Here is a 17,208-nt window from a genome sequence, read left to right on the forward strand (position 1 = left end):
AGAATCACTCCAGACTTCCCAAACCAAGTCATGAGAGCTAGAAGGGCTTGGAGTAACATATTCCAAACTCTGAAAGAAAACAACTTCCAGCCAAAAATTTCCTATCCAGCAAAACTTTCTATCAAATTAGATGGAGAAATAAGAAGCTTCCATGACAAACAGAAACTGAAGGAATTTATGTCTTCAAAACCAGCGCTAGAGAAAATACTCAAAGAGATTAACTACAAAGAAGAAATAGGTAACACTCACCAGAACCAGAGAAACAAGAGTTTCCATCCAACAGACAACTAAGATTGGTTATCTGTGGAGATTCATTATTTATGTTAGTCTTTTACCTATCTCTAAATTGTATTGTTTGCCTTTATTGTTGTTAATTTTTAGGATTTCTAGTTGGAATATTAATATACCTTCAAATATAGCATTTGGAAATATTTTATCCAATTCTATTAGTAACTTTTAACTCTGTTTACATTGTCTTTGGATATACAATATTTTCTTTTATTTTTTAGGGAGTTTGTATATTCTTCTGTTGCCTGTGCCATTGAAATCATATCCAAGAAATCACTGCCAATTTCAATGTTGTGAGGTTTTATGACCCAGATTTTCTCCTAAAAGTTTATAGTCTTAAGATTTATATTTAGGTCTTTTATCTAGTTTGAGTTAATACTTGTATGTGGGATTAGGTAAGGGTCCAATTTTATTCTTTTCCATGTAATTATTATTTTTCAACAATATTTAGTTAAAAGATTATTATTTCCACCACCAAATCTTCGTGGAAACCTTGTAAAAAATAACTTGACAATATAGGGAAGAAGTTAGCGCTAGGCTTGTATTTAACTCCAATGGTCTATATATCTGCCTTTAGAACAGTACTACACTGTTTCAATTATTGTAGCTTTATATGGTTTGAAATCAGAAAATATACATCTTCTAGCTTTGTTTTTGCTTTGAGATTGTTTTGGGTATCTAGAGTCCATATTCCATATCAGGATAGATTTTTTTCTGAAAAATAAATATATGATAGTTTCACCTAAAAAAAAGAAAAAAATATTCTCTGGTAAGAAAGAAAGCAAAAAGAAATATTGAAATGTTATCTTTAAGTCATCAAAAGCTTGGTATCAGACAAATGAAACTGTTATGTGAGACTATCATTTTTAATTTTGGATAAATTGCTATAATACTAGATGTCAACCACTAAGCCAAGCATGGGAGGGAGGGATGGGGAGAGAAGGGGGTGGGGATCATTTGGGGGCTGACTGGGCGATGTGTGCATGTATGTCTACAAAAGTTTGTATCCCACTATGATGTATGAATACAGTGCACCAATAAAATAAAATTAAAAAATTAAAAAAAAAACTAAATGGGAACCAATGTAGTGACACATGCTGGTAATTCTGGTACTTGAGAGGTTGAGACAGAAGGATTTCAGGTTCATGGCCAGCCTCAGCAAATCAGCGAAGTCCTCAGCAACTTAGTGAGACCCTGTTTCAAAATAAAAAAATATAATAGGGCTGGGGGTGTAGTTCAGTGGTTGAAACCCCCCTGGGTTAAATCCCCAGTACCACAAAAAGGACAAAAGAAAACAAAATGTAAGCTGAGCATGGTGGAAAATGCCAGTGCTTGGGAAGTAGAGACAGGAGGATTGCAGGTTCAAGGACAGCCACAGCAACACAGTGAGACTCAGCAACCTAGTGAGACCTATTTTAAAGTAAAAAATAAAAAAGGGCTGGGGTTACAGCTTGGAGGTAGAATGCCCCTGGATTCAATCCCCAAAGTTTATTTTTTCTTTTCAAATGAGTTGGTAGGCTTCATGTAGTTAAATCATGAACGATATTATTTATGCCCCTCACAGGACATACAACATGATACCTTGTATGTATTAGTTGTGTAAATAAAGCCTAATTTGGTTCTGTCACGTCAAAAAAAAAAAAAAAAAGATGTATGACACAATGCACCAATAAAAAATAAAAAGAAAAAAAAAAAAAAAAAAAAAAAAAAAACAAAACAAAACAAAACAAAACCCTGCAAATAATATACATTCATTGAAAACTACAGATAATGGTTACACATAATTGGGTCATGAATTTGATATTTGTAAAAAGAATAGCTACTATTCATGGAGGGCCAGCTGTGTGTGTGTGCTGGGTACTCTGCCAAGTATTGTGCACATGCGATTTTGAAGTTTTTCAACAGCCCACAAGGTATAGAGCCTAAAAGAGATTGACCGACACGGTTGGTTGATCCTATCTCTGAAAATCCCAAACAGGAAAAATCGCCTCCACATACCATTAGTAGACAGAAGAAAGTAAGCTGCATTTTGCTGAGGGAGCCATCTTATTTTATTGATTTTTTCTTCTATTTCTAAACTCTTCAGGTAATCGAACTCGGGTTCATGGCTCTGGAATGTGCTGTAAACATTGTATTCACCCCTACGATGAACCTGATTTTTACTCTGTAGGAAGAAAAATAAAATAAAACACAATAGATTAAATCATGGAAGCCAACTGCAAATTCACCAATTCCTTTTTTAAAATCTTCCTCCTTTGAGCAGAGTCACTGGAGTACAGGATGGGCTGGCTGTGACAGTGTGAGACCAGGAATATGAAGGCCACATGTCCTATTTCAGCTCAGTGGCCCCAAAGCTTTTGATCATACGACCTGTGGGCAAATGCTTGTACCTCCCATATACAAGCATTCTCTTATAAGCCATATAATAAACGTCAGCACTAGTATATGGTTTATATCATAACATTATATACAAAAATTAACATAGGACAAGATTTTTTTTTTTTTTTTTTTGGTGGTACTGGGGTTCCTGGAAACCCTTCTACCTCTGGGCTACACTCCCAGACCTATTTTATATATATATTTGGAAACAGGGTCTCTTAAACCAGCAAGGCTGGCTTCGAACCAGCACGATCCTCCTGTCTCTGCCTCCCAAGTGCGGGGATTACAAGCGTGCACCACCACGCCCAGCATATAGGACAAGATCTTAAAATCTACATAGATAGTTTTGTTTTCTTTTTGCATCCCAACAAATACTTCAGACACCCTTTGAAAGATGATGCCCACACAGACCTGTATCAGTCCCTTACAGAGAGGATAAAGTTGTACCACCATAACTTCCATCTCTTACTTTGTGGGCACTGGACGTTTAAGATCTTACCTGGTCCACTCTGAGGCAGGGCAGGAAAATGAACAAGTGAGGCTCAGAGATACTAAATAACCTCTTCAAGGTCGCATAGCTCATGAGGGGCAGACTGGGCATTAGAGCCCCCTCCCTCCCTTCCAAGGAGTACAACATAGGCAGGAGCAGAGTTGCCGTCTGTATCATTAAAGCATGATGAGACTTTACCTCTGGCTCTCCTCTGGTACTAATCGTGCTAAGAGCAAATGGCAGGAACTGAATAAAAGATGAGAGAAAGAAGTACAAAGGCAAAGAAGTACAAAGGTCTGCAGAGAGAGCCAAGAGAAAGAAAAAAAAAGGGAAAGAAAAGGAAAAAGAGGGTGCTAGAGAAAGAGCAGGAGTGGGGAGAGAGAAGGAGGGTTATTTCCAGTATTCTGTGACTCTATTACCAATAGCTTTGAGATTGAGGCTCTGGAAAACTGTTCAAAAATTCAAATCCGTGTCTTATTAAACATTTGTTATAAAAAGCTTAACTATTAATAAAAGACTAGATTTAGAGTTTGTGTTTAAAAAAATAAAAACCGTGTTCCTATATAGATACAGATCATTCACAGCTGCACCTCAACTTTCTGATGAGTGATGGATGATGCTGAACCCTGGTGTGAGCGTACTGTGTGGGTGTGGGGTTCCGTGAGCAGCCTCTCTGGAGATGGGCTCCTCAAAAAACTCACCGGAAGAGGTCGCCCACAAAAGTCGAAAGCTGGCTGCCCCAAACAATGTCACATCAAGTGTCCCCGCCTGTCAGGTTTAGCATGCATTTGAATCCACAGACCCGGCAAAGCTAAGTACTTAGCTGCACGCTCTCTATCCTCATGGACATTTATTTTCCAGTGACTAAAACTACCCGGCTTTGGAAAATGTGGCCCTTATCATTCCATTAGTGAATCAGGCTTCCCAAACATTTCAGTGAACCCTATAAATAGCAAATGGAAATGCTGGGTAGAATATTACTCACAACAACCCGCCTTTGGGTAAGTTATGCTGAGCAGCTACGCCGCTTCCTCTTTAGCATCACTGTGAACCTACTTGGAATTATTTTGAAACTGGAGAAGGAACGTTTGGAAATTGCTTTTCAGAGGACTGTAAATGCGGACATACTTGCTGCTGTCCTGTTCACTTGCACAGATAGCAAGTCCACCTTAACGACAAATTTACGAGTGTTGATTTCCTACCATCCAAATCAGACTGTCAAGTGTGTACAGCATGTGCCAGACCAATTAGCACTAGGCAGCTCTGGAAAAGCAGGAAAAATTCCAGGTCACGAAGAGCTATTAGTTCCTACTTGCCAACCACATTTTCACGTTTCCAAGGCCAATACAATAGGCTGGGTGCCTGATTTAATGCTGAGCACTTGAATTTATACAGAACCCCGAGGGATTATGATGCCCTTATAGAAATTAATTGCAAATAATGTGCAATTACCAAATATATCACCTCTAAATGAGGTTTTCCTTTTTTTTTGAGGGGAGGAGTAATGCAAATGGCTTTGAGGCACAAAGCAGGCATTAAATTGCTAGGGAAGTCTCTTGTGACGCCGTCCTGGCGCTTCTTGAGTGCCCGGTGAATCTCAGAGGCAGGCAGTGGCAGATGGGAGAGCTCCTAGAACATGGCCTAGCCTGCTGGAAGCTCCAACACGGTGCCAGGGGACGACAGGGAAATCAAATTGGGCCATAATTCCATTCTGACAAAATAGAAGCAGACACCAAAAAAAAAAAAAAAAAAAAAAAAACAACAACAACAAAAAAAAACCCCAAAAACCCAATTTATATGAAAAAGAGAGACAATTCCTAGTGGAACTCAGGTCTCAAGACGTGGGCTTTTTGAGATTGGCCAGAAGTTAGAACCCTTGCTTGGAACGAGTGCTCCAGGGGCCTTCACATCACCTGTACTAACGCACATGGCATATGCTTTGCTGAGATGTCGTTTTTTTTTTGCGGGATCGCATACCCTTTTGCTACCGATCCAACTTGTCCTCTTCACATCTATTGGCAAATAAAGCTATTTTTTTTCCCTTTTACCTCTTCTGACAGTATCTGAAATGAAGGGGAACTGGATTCCAATAGCTGGAGGACAAACCCCAGAACAAAAGGAAGAATTTTACTCAGTAAGCACCCACGGTACTTCCCAGGTCAGATGAGAATCAAGGGCCTTTTTCTCGTGGACCACCCAGGCTTGCAAGGAGAAGGCCACACTCACAAAAAGCCCTCTTTGAAGGCGCTGTTGTGAGCCCAGTGTGAAACCCTGGGTGTGACTGACTTTTTATCAGTTTTAAGTTTGCAAGCAAAGCAGCAAGGTTAAGGGCTACACATGAGTATTAAGAAACAGTAGGAGGCCCCCTTTAAAAAAAGAAATGGGCATTTCACATTCGCTGCCACTTACCTCCTGCTCTCGTTGAAATATTACAACCCGACCCCCCTTGTCCCCTGTCGCTAGTAGTTCTCCAGTGTGGTTGAATTCTACCGTAGAGATAATGTCAGCTGAAAAGAAGAAGACAAAGGCAATTTAAGTAACTGTGCACTTACTTTGAAAGGATAGATAATAGACATACTTTTCTGTGCATTTAAAGGCTTAGGGCTTTGTCTTTGCAGTGGAATTTACAAGGATTTTCTGTGCTGTTTTTTTTTTTTTTTTTAAGTGCCACTAGAAGTGGCACCAGGAAAGTAAATTTCCTGGGGACCCACACTGCACTGCGGTCTCTTGGGCCATCTTGGAAGAACAAAAGGGAAAAGCCTGTTCAGACCATTTTGTTTGGGTTAAGTAAACTGAATTTCTTTTTAAAATTTTGTTATTTTCTTATTGGTGCATTGTAGTCATACATCTTAATGGAGTACAAGATGGTAGAGGTGTATACGCATACATCGCTCTTTTAGCTCTTGGAACTGAATTTCTTTATGGCTTATGGAAATGGCAATTTTCCTTGAAAATTTCTGAAAAAACTCAGCCCCTTCCTGGATTTCAGCAGGGGAGGATCCAATCAGGGCTGAGGACTGAGCTGATGCGGGTGCGATGCCCAACGCCCGAAGCTCTGGTGCCCAAGCAGAGGAGCAGGACACAGAGAGATCACTGGGAAGTCTGGGGATGGATGGACCGCAGATGCCCCAGCGTCACACAAGCTCCACCTTTTGGTGTGAGCCCAATACATCCTTCTGGAAGAGCCCAGCCTTATTCCAACACTAGGAGAAGGGTACAGAGAAAACAAGGTCACGAGGTCAGAGGGGAAAGGGCAATCAGTACTCTGTCTGAACCGTGAAAAGGCACAGGTACCCTGGACTGAAATCACAGACAATTGCTAAAGGAATGCCATCCTGCCAAATATTTCTTCAATGCTGGTTACCCCCAGAGGAACACGGACAGGTAAATTACCTATGATTGGATTTATTAGGGCTATTTTTAGAAACATGTCAGAGGTTAATTCCCCCGCAATTATTCCCCTGCAGAGCTCTAACAATTGCTACCAAGAGTGCAAATGAGTTACAAAAAAAAAGAGGCTGGGGAATTATGACCATGGCCTTTGAGGAATATTCCAAAGATTATGTCTATATAAGAAAAGCAAAGAGGAAACAGTGAGGTGGAAAACTAAGGCAATTACCCCTGAATAATTCAGATTTCGTCTTACTTTTAAATAATCGGTTCAGGATTTTCTTTGTATGCCTGATTTATTCAGGTAAGTAGTGTAAAATTCACCACTTTATATGTAGTTTCTGTCTTTCCATATACGACAATGCTCCCGAATGGTCATTCTTTGTGCAGAAGTAAAAATAATAAGGAATCTTAGTCACTTTCAAGCTGGGCACATTTTATTAACAATTCATGATTTCTCGATTTGGCCTCCCCAGATAACTGACCCTACAGGTAACAAATTCAAAGCTTATATGGTCCAAAGTAATGTAGATGGAGTAATCCAGACAAACTAAACGGGCTGTGTCCCTTTGAAAGGGACAAATGGCTAATGGGCAATGAAATATTGCATGTGTTAGCTGATCCATCTTCTCTCCCTTTCTTCTTTCAAGCTGGGGATCAAACCCAGGGGCGTTTTACCTCCCAGCTACATCCTAGCTCTTTTTAATTTTGTTAAATTTTGAAACAGGGTCTCTGCGTTGCCAAGGCTGTCCTTGAACCTGTGATCTATCCATCTCAGCCTCTCAAGTACTGGGATTACAGTGTGTGCCACCATGGATAGCTTGTTTTCATTTCTTGAAGAAACTGGAGGTTTAGATTTTTACTTAGAAATATCTCTTACGTTTTATATACTGGCGATTAATTTTTTCCCCACATCATGACAATAAAAAAATTTTGTCTTTAGATTGAATAAGGTTTGTGGATTTCCAGTTTATGACTATGGCCTACAGAGTCTTCATTCAGAAAAGGCTGCCTCATTCTGGGTTGAGGATCTAAAAGGGGCATTCAGGCCTTTTTTCTCAGGAATACCCCTTCAACGAATCAAGCTTAAGAAAACCCAAAATAAACTCTTTTTTAAAAATTTATCGGTTGCTAAACTCTTACTATAACTTTAGAAGGCCCATCTCTGTAACAGGTGCCCATGAGCTGAGGAAAAATGTCCAGTATGGCTGGGAACCCATAAGTGAAGTATGTTCATTATGGCTTGTGCATCTTAGCAAATACTCTCCTACTTAGAGCAGGGAAAGCAACTGTGTAATGTTTTGCAGTTGCTTTGGAATTTCCTGATTAAAGAGTATCCAGTGCTGGGGTGTGCTAACATTAGTTACTGCTTCCAGCTCTTCAGTGGGTAGTAAGCAAAATATTATACATAGACTTCCTAAGCTGGGTAGGATCTAAAGCAGTAGTATATGGCTGTTTCTTTTCACATTAGGGCTTTTGTCAAGTACACTAAGGAATGAGTCAAGGATTTCAAACTGCTCAAACACTAACATTTCCCAGAGAGAATGGGTATTAGGGATGATGATGAGGGGTTTGTTGAGCGACCAGGCCAGTGGTTAACAACAGCACTTTCATCTCTTACGGTTCAGTTTTAAGGTTTTGCTTATATGCAGTTTACACTGTTCCACTGGGAAGTGCGGTTAACACAAAACTCTGGAGTTCTGAGGGAGTTGCTGGGTCCTTAAAACTAAAAGCTGGCCCTTTTCCTCTTGATGAAGTTGAGCATCACAAGAAGGAGTTAAGTAGAGTTTCCAAGTTCAGTTGCCAAGGGAAATAAAAGTTGCTTTTCAGCTGGGTATGTTCGTGCACACTTGTAATCTCAGTTCTTGGGAGGCTGAGACAGGAGGATTGTGGGTTTGTGGCAAGCCTCAGCTACTTAGTGAGGCCCTCTGCAACTTAGTGAGACCTTATTTCAAAATAAGGAATAAGCCAGGCATAATGACACACGCTTGTAATCCCAGCATTTGGGAGGCGGAGACCGGAAGATGGTGGTTTGCAGACAGCCTCAGCTACTTAGCGAGGCCCTTCGCAACTCAGTGAGACCCTGTTTCAAAACTAAAAGGAATAAAAAAATAGGGCTGGAGGTGTAGCTTGGAGGTACAGTGCCCCTGGGCTCCAACCCCCATAACTAGAAAAAAACAAAGAATAAAAAATAGGGCTGGGGGTGTAGCTCAGAGATAGAATGTTCAATTCCAGTCCCCAGTGCCACAAAAAAGAAACAACAACAACAAAAACAACAACAACAACAACAACAACAACTAAACAAAAACTTGCTTTCCCAGGAACAACAGTACATTGTTCTTCCGCTTACCCTCTGAAAAATGTCTCTACTTTGAGGGCCAGACAGGTCAAAGCTAGGTTAGATTCAGCTCGGGTCTGAGTCAGATGATTTCAGCCAGTGTTATTTGAATTCTGCGTTATGGAGTATTAGACATAGCCCTATATACTAGACATATTCCATCTACTTTCTAAGTGCTGTTATTTTCAACCAGCTTCCTCAAGAACCTTGCAAGAGCAGGGTGCAGTGGCCCACATCTGTAAGAATCACAGCTACTTAGGAGGCTGAGGCAGGGAGATCACTAGCTCGAGGCCAGCCTGAGCAACTTAGTGAGAACTTGGCTCAAAATAAGAAAATAAATAAAGGGGTGGTGATATAAAAAAGGGCTTGGTGATAAAGCATTCTTGGGTTCAATCCCCAGTATCACACCAAACAAACAAACAAACAAACAAACAAACAAACAAACAAAAAAACTGCAAGAGAAAGGATGATTGGCATGTAAGGATTCTAAAATTCTTTATTCTTCTTGCAAAGACTTTACTTTTAATCTTCCCAGCCAGTTGGTTTGAAAATGAGGTTGTTTATATTTATATCAAGTGCTAGTCTACCTCCTTTCAGAGCATATACGTTTCTGAGTTAATACCTGTTTGAACTTTCATGCTTTCGGACTCATTTTTTCATTGCTAAGCTGGTAGGTATAACTGGAATAATTTGCTGCCCCATCCATCTCTGCATATCTTCATCTCTGACTGTTCAATAATTGATACGAAAATCTATGAATCTATGTTTTCTCTCATATATGGAAGCAAGGGAGTAAATGGGACATCAGAGGGATATTCGAGAATGGAGGAGAAGCCCCATTGAAGTGAAGGAGGTTGTCTAGGGGAGGGAGAGGAAGAATTAATGAAGGCAAGACTGCCATTGACTTTATGTATGTATGCAAGAATACCAATGCCAATTTCGGTATCATGTATGGTAGAGAGGTGGAGCGGGGAGGGAACCAGGAGAAAGCCACCAAGTGCGGTGTGCATGTATGTCTCTATAACCATGAACTGCATTACGATGCAGGACCATAATGCACCAAGAGTATTTTTAAAAACCATGAGTCACCGCAACATTCCAATGGCAAGATATGGAGACTTTTGATGCACACATTCTTGTGTCTTGTTAAGTGCTGTTAGATAGGACAGTCTAAATTGCAAAATACATGCTACTTGAAACAAAAGAACTTTTGTGAACAAAGAGTAAATGGAAATGCCGAGTAAGCAAACTGAGAGACAGTAACATCTCAAATTGTGATCAACAGGAATCCATTCTTCAAGTTCAACATGACTTTCACCCTTAAGTTAAAAGTTTATATGACAACTCAGTGTTAGCCCAATCATACCACTGAGCAAGAAACTGTAATCTTGAACATTTTTCCTCTGTTCTATATGGATGTGGATAAAGTGGACATTGACTCCGAAACAAAAGCCCCAACAGCAATAGAGGTCAACCATATTTAACATGATTTTTAAAGGAAACCCTGAATAGCATGAGATTCACCCTGTTTTATATGTATTCATGCTGATTTGGTTTCCACAAAACAGTGGCCCAGTAACCCATTTCTATAGTTCAAGAGGCGCTGTTAAGACTGAGTTTTTCCTCTTAAAAATCAATCTCAGGGTCCTACAAAAGCTCTGGACCAGTAATTTCATACATAAAGTCTCTGCCTGAATAACAGATATTCACTTCGAAATTGTATTCCTGTGAGTGTGAGGCTGAATGAAATGGAGAGAACCCCTAGTTTGCACCCTGGTCTCCTGCAGCACCGTGCTGGCCTGGAGTCCAGCACCAGAGGGTCAGGTCGAGGCAGGCACTGGATGATTGTCATGCCTAGTGCACCCAGCAGGGTGATGTTTTGATACATGCCTCAGTTTAGACAGAGAGGGTCTGAACCCCAAGTCCATGGATGGAATGCCATCTGACTGACCAGCACTGCCCCTTAAAATCCACCATATGGATGGAAATGAAAGGAAATGCAATCTAGTCTTCATACTTAATCTTTCACTTAGGAGACATTTGGGAGATGACAGCAGTATCAAGCCCTTTACCCCACTTGTATCAGCTGAGTAGTTCTGCCTGCTTGGTGCTTGGCCCTATTCCTGGTTGGCTTTAGGTGGTGTTCTATGTCAATCGCTAGGACAAGGATATCATCAAAGGTAGACAACAGGCTTCATAGGGGATGGCAGTGGTGAGATGATGGCAGATGCCAGGTTTGTGTGGAGGAGAATCTGGGAGAGGGGGGTCACTTCTAGGTTGTTGTGCCTTGGTCTGTTGGCAGTGTATGGGGCTGGGGGGTATAGCTCAGTGGTAGAACACTTGCCTGGCGTATGTAAGCCCTGGGTTCCATGGTTCCATCCCTAGTACAAAGGTGGGGAGTTAGGGTAGAGGTACTGGCAATGTGTGTGACAGGGACCTCAGGGAGGAACCACGTGAATCCTTCTCATCCTGCACAGGAGCTTCTAGCTAGACTGTCAATAGTTCTGGAGTTCAATGAAACAGCAGAGGGATTACAGTCATTCCTCCCATCTGCATAAAACTGTGGTCTTTTTCTTGGGTCTTGGTGCAAAATCTCAAGTGAGGATCCATTTTTTTTTTATGAGTTTTGATAACTGAAATAGTGCATCAAACATTTTTCCACAAAAATAGGCAGTATGGTGAACCTTGTTATGGTCCAACAAGAGGCAACACATACTCTGTGCGTCCTATGCCTGCAATAGCAACACTACTATTATTTCCTGTAATACATACTTCCTATCTGATCCATTTGATTCCTCTGTTACCCCAACAGTGGCTGGTATTTGGAAATGGAACCCTTTCCTTTCATTTGGATATAATTACCATCCTGGCTTTATGTTCAGGGTGGTGCTGGTATTCCTCTTATGCAAAAGAAACAAGTAGAAGGTCCAGTAGCTTCAGTTCCCAAGATCTCATCACAACTGTTCTGGTTTAACTGTAGGTGCAGTGAAGAAGTGAGCACTGTCGAAATGTCAGTGTGTCCTTGTAGCACAAGTAACGTGCTGAATGGCAAGTAACGTGCTGTGGAGAGATCCTTCTTCTTCCTTTTTGTTTTCAGTGCTGGTGGTCAAACCCAAGGCCTTGCACATTCTGGGCAAGATCTCTACCACTGAACGACTTCCCCAGCCCCGTGCAGGGACTCTTGGTTGGCGACTCCTACCCAATACCATCTTCCTTGCCAGCCTCCTACTGTCCTGCTGTAAAGACTGAAAAACCCAGATAGCCCCTTAGCCTCCCTTATGACGAGGGCTGGCCCTCTGACCCAGACTTGGCCAATGAGACATAAAAAAAAAAAATCTGTGTGGGAAACAAGAAAGGGGCAGAAATTCTGGGAAAAAGTTTTTTTTTCCTTAATAAAAGTAAGCAGGAAGATAGATCTTCTAGTGGGACTGACTACCCTTTATTTCTTATCTTCTTGTGGTAATGTTTTAATGACATGTGAAGCTGTAGGAGCCATTCTGGGACCACAAGTTATCAAAACTGAGGTCCTTCAAAGGCTAACAGGCTAAGTATGCAGATAGAAAAAAAAAAGGGACAATTTCTTCAATGACGTCATTGAACAACTAAAACCTAGCTGAGGACACTCCTTGTCTGGATTCGTTATACAGTATTAGATTTTCTGTTATTTGAATCTCAATGCATGCTGACAGACATGTTGCTACATTGGTTTCCCTCACAGTCTTTTGCACGGGATTGCTCATCCTTGTGTGTTGATTTGCAAAAACATGTTTCCTTGCCCTGCAATCTCCTTCCATTGACTCTCACACGCGTGTTTTCATTTCACTCTACCACGCGGCCAATTTTCCTTCCTACTTATTTGTACTTCCTCCTTTTCCTTTGGTGGAGATGGTGAGCTATTTTTCAACCATTCAAACGTGAAAGCAGCTTACTGCAGTAGAATGCCCATTCCAATTTACTCATGATGTCCATTAGAAAGTTATGACTTCAAAGGGACCTGGCCACACCCTCTTTAGGAGGCCAGCTCTCCCTGCTAATATGCAGGAAGCCCACCATGCTTGCTGAGCTGTGACAATCCAGATGGTAGGAAGCAGGTGAGTAATGGATGTCATGCTGTTCTCACTAAAATGCACATGGTTTCCCCAGGATGACCAATCCCCAGCACTGCTCTGGTCTAAGGCTACCCAGGGGCAGGCAGGCTGATGGAGAGTGTCTTTTATTCAAAACATGTTTCCGCAACACAGAAACCTAGTTTTTGCTCCTGTAGTAGTGGGAACAAAATGTGCCCAAAGGGCAGAAGAGTCTTAAAAGTCTCTAAGTACAGAAAAATCCAGTTGGAAAGTGATTGCCGTCCAGACTTGTCTATGTGCCTGTGTGGTTTACAGTGGAATCTGCTCTCAAGGTGTCTGCCATCTGTCACCCACTCTTTCAAAAAAGAGAGGAGTAATTAACTGCTCAGATGATACAAATTCTGTCAACCATTCGGATCTATTATCTGCACAATATGGGACAGTTATTGGTGACCTCAAAGTGAGTGGGACTTCAAATCCCAAACGAGAGAGCGCTAATGTCTGTGGGGCACTGTGCCACCAAACTCAGCTTAATATGGCATTTATTTGGCACATCTTTGGTCAGAAATTTTGCCGTGCCAGATGCTCTAAAGCAAGGCCTGGTGTCTGCTTTGTAGAAGCCGAAATTCCTGAAATTTGTGCAAATATCACTCTGTGTGTTTGTGATATTGGTGAGTGAACCCAGGGGCATACATCTCTGAGGTGTACCCCCAGCTCTTTTTATTTTTAATTTGAAACAGGGTCTTGCTAAGTTGCTGAGGCTGTTCTTGAACTTGAGATCCTCCTGTCTCAGCCTCCCAAGTAATGAGATTACAGGCGTACACCACCGTGCCCAGCTATCAAATGTCACTTTTTTAGGAACACCTTAGGTTACTGCCCCTGAGCCAGAAACAGCTCCTTGTATGATGTTCCTTACTTAACCCATGAAAGTTGTCATATCTTACCATTAGCACATATCACATTAGCACATATCTTATTAGCACATATCACAACAGAATTAGAATCGCTGTAGATGCCTATCTCCCCCCTTAAGCTGTAAACTCAACAAAGTTCTTCATCATGGAAGTCTCAGTGCGTAGCTGAGTGTCTCAGCAAATAACTGATGCTTCTGAAGGTTTTCTTTTTAATGGACTGTGGAATGAAAGCCAATACCAAAGTAGACCAGCATGCAGAGAATGAGTCGCCCTAAAAAGGGTATCAATACACAAAATATTCATGCTGGATGGATGTACACAAAATTTTCTTCAGGGGTGTGAGGCAAGAAGAAATTCTTACTTGGAATGAGTATGTGGTGTTGTTAGAATCAGATAGACTGATCAGTGATTGTAGCTTTGGCAGGATGTTAGGAGTCCTATGAATCATAGGAAGGGAAAGCCACTGGTTAGTGAAGAAAGATGACCAAGGGAGAGTGCTCTCTGGGAGAGGGCAGGGAGGTGACAATAAGATATTCCAGTGAATTTTGAGCAAGTATATCTGAGATAAAAGGACTTTAATGATATCATCATGTCACATGTCATTGGGCTGGGCACAAAGATATCATTAAACAAAACAAAACAGATTAAACTGGTCCTTATCGTCAGGAGCCCTCAGTTTAGAGGGCAAAGACCAGTTTTCTTATGATGGTTTTCAATAGTCTTAGCATATAAAATGGAAAATGTTAGGGTCAAATGTACCAGTGGAAGAAAAGCTGAGGATTTAATCACTTTCCTTCACGTTTCTAACTAGAAGTTCTGATGTTTTAAAGGTTATTATGCAATATTACTAATATTGGTAATATTGCTCTCGTATAACATATATATGTATATACGATACTTCTGTTGGTGCATTGTAATTACACACCATACTAAGGTATGGAGTGATAGGAATATACATGCAGAGACTGTTTGGTGTGTTTCCCTCAACCCCACTCTTCCTCCATCCTCTTCCCCAAACATGTCATTGAGAATGGCATCGGTAATTTCATACACATTCATATACATACATATACACACATACAAATTAAACTGCTATCTTCTCTGTTAATATATTTTTGTTGGTGCCTTGTAGTCTCATAATATAGTTCAGAGTGATGGGGAAACACATGCACACAGCACTTGGTGAGCTGCCCTGGAACTCCCTCCTCAGTCCCTCCTTTTCTCCATACATGATATTGAGATTAGTATTGGTATTTCCACATATGGACATATTGTCAATGAAAGTGTTTCTTTCATTAATTCTCCCTGCCCCCCACCCCAGACAATCTTTGTTGCTCCACTGGAGTTTCTTCTCCATTATGTAAGTTCCTCTGGTATCCCAATTGCTCCCTACTTTCCACACAGTAGAGGAAAAGTATGATCCTTCACTTTCTGTGACTGGCTAATCTCACTTAACATAATCTTCTCCAGGTCCATCCATGTACCTGCAAATGACATGATTTTGTTCTATTTTTGGTGTGTGTGTGGTACTGGGGATTGAACCCAGGGACATTCTACCTCCAAGCTAACCTTAGTTTTTACTTTGAAACAGGGTCTCATTAAGTTGTGAAGGGCCTCACTAAGTAGCTGACCATAAACCCACAATCCTCCTGTCTCAGCCTCCCAAGTACTGGGATTATAAATTGCACCACCATGTCTGGCTGGATTTTGTTCTTCTTTATTTATGAGTAGAATTCCATTGTTTTTATATCCTATAATTTTGTAATTCATTCATGTGTTCATGGACACCTAAGTTGGTTCCATAAATTGGCTATTATAAATTGTGTTGCTATAAACATGGATATGCATGTATTACTGTAGTATTCTGATTTCAGTCTTTTTGGAAAGATACCAAGGGGTGGTAGAGCTGGATCATATACTGGATCCATTCCCAGTTTTCTAGGGAATTGCCATCCTGATCATAGTGGCTGCACTAATTTGCAATCCTACCAACAGTGTATAAGGGTTCTTATTTCCCTACATACTTGCCAGCATTTATTGTTGTTTGACTTCTTGATGATTGCTATTCTAACTGGGGTTAGATGACCCCAGATCTCTCTGACTGCTAGTGACGTTGAACATTTTTTCATATATTTATTGACTATTTGTATTTTTTCTTTTATTGACTATTTGTATTTTTTCTTTTGTGAAGTGTGTATTTAGTTCAATTGCCCATTTCTTGATTGGGATTTTTAATGTTAAGTCTTAAGTTCTTTTTTGATTATAGATATTAGTTCTCTATCAGAGGAGTAGCTGGTATATTTTAAACACTAAAAGCAATACCAGTCACATAGTAGGTAAACAGTAAAGCAGAGAACGAAGAAGCTAAAGGGGATTTTTACCACCAGCAAGAAAGACCCAACCTTTCATAAATACTCATGAAACAAAGGCTCTATAGGACACATCTATGGCTCCTATCTTTTTTTCTATCTACTGACAATTGAGAACTTAGAAAATCCATTTTATTTGACTTAATGGGAAGTCAAATGCAGTTCATGCGGTTTAGTGACTGAGGAGAATATTAAACGTAGGAAAATCAGGAAAGACTCATTGTCAGTAGATTCATTCATGAATCCATTTATTCACTCAACAAATAATCATTGAATGCAGTAATATGTGTTTAGGAATTGAAGATAGATCAATGAGTGAAACAGATAAAATATGGGTCCATGTGGGACTCATATTTTAGTTGTATAGAAAAGGCAATAATGCACATATATAATAAATTACAGTGTATGTTATAGACTAGGAGGAAAAATAGAGCTAAGGAGAAATGCATGCTGGAGGCTGGAGGAAGCTGTGGTTTAAATAGGGAGGTTGTGAAAGGTTTGTGAGCAGACCTGAAAGAGGTAGAAGGGTCCCTATATAGGAAGAATGTTCCAGACAGAAGAGACAGTGGAAGCACAGGGGTGTCCAGGAACCAGGTGGCTAGACAAAGACGAATGAGGAGAAAATGAAGTGGGATAAATGAGTCCTGTGGACCACAGCAAGCCCTTTGGCTATTACTACAGGTGCAATGGGCACAGCAAAGCGAATGAGCTCCATGTCCACAGACCACACACCTGAACAAGGCTACAACAGTAAACTTTGTTACGTACATCTGCACCATACGCAATTTTAGAAAAATAAAACAGAAGGCATTGGGAGATTACTGAATAGAGGAGGGGATATGGTTTTGCAAGAATGAGTTTGCTATAGCGTAAGAACAGACTGTAGAAAGCCAAGGCGGAACCAGGGATGATATTGGGATGATCCAGGTGACGGATGGCAGAGCTCAGACCAAGATGCTCGCTGTGAGGGTCG

The 17,208-nt window shown here is 40.8% G+C and overlaps 1 protein-coding gene across 5 annotated transcripts in view; it reads right to left on the minus strand.

Annotated features, from left to right (window-relative positions):
- Positions 1 to 17,208, minus strand: part of PPP2R2B (protein phosphatase 2 regulatory subunit Bbeta) — a gene marked incomplete at both ends in the record, with an annotated part of 520,202 nt that overhangs the window by 114,725 nt on the left and 388,269 nt on the right. For all 5 annotated transcript variants that reach the window (XM_080698198.1, XM_080698199.1, XM_080698197.1 and 2 more), the window contains 2 exons: positions 2,287 to 2,452; positions 5,567 to 5,664. In XM_080698198.1, coding sequence (XP_080554324.1) covers positions 2,287 to 2,452; positions 5,567 to 5,664 — 264 coding nt within the window. The remainder of the gene's footprint in view (positions 1 to 2,286; positions 2,453 to 5,566; positions 5,665 to 17,208) is intronic.

The sequence above is a fragment of the Muscardinus avellanarius genome (assembly GCF_963383645.1).
Source record: "Muscardinus avellanarius genome assembly, chromosome: 7".
Classification (NCBI taxonomy): domain Eukaryota; kingdom Metazoa; phylum Chordata; class Mammalia; order Rodentia; family Gliridae; genus Muscardinus; species Muscardinus avellanarius.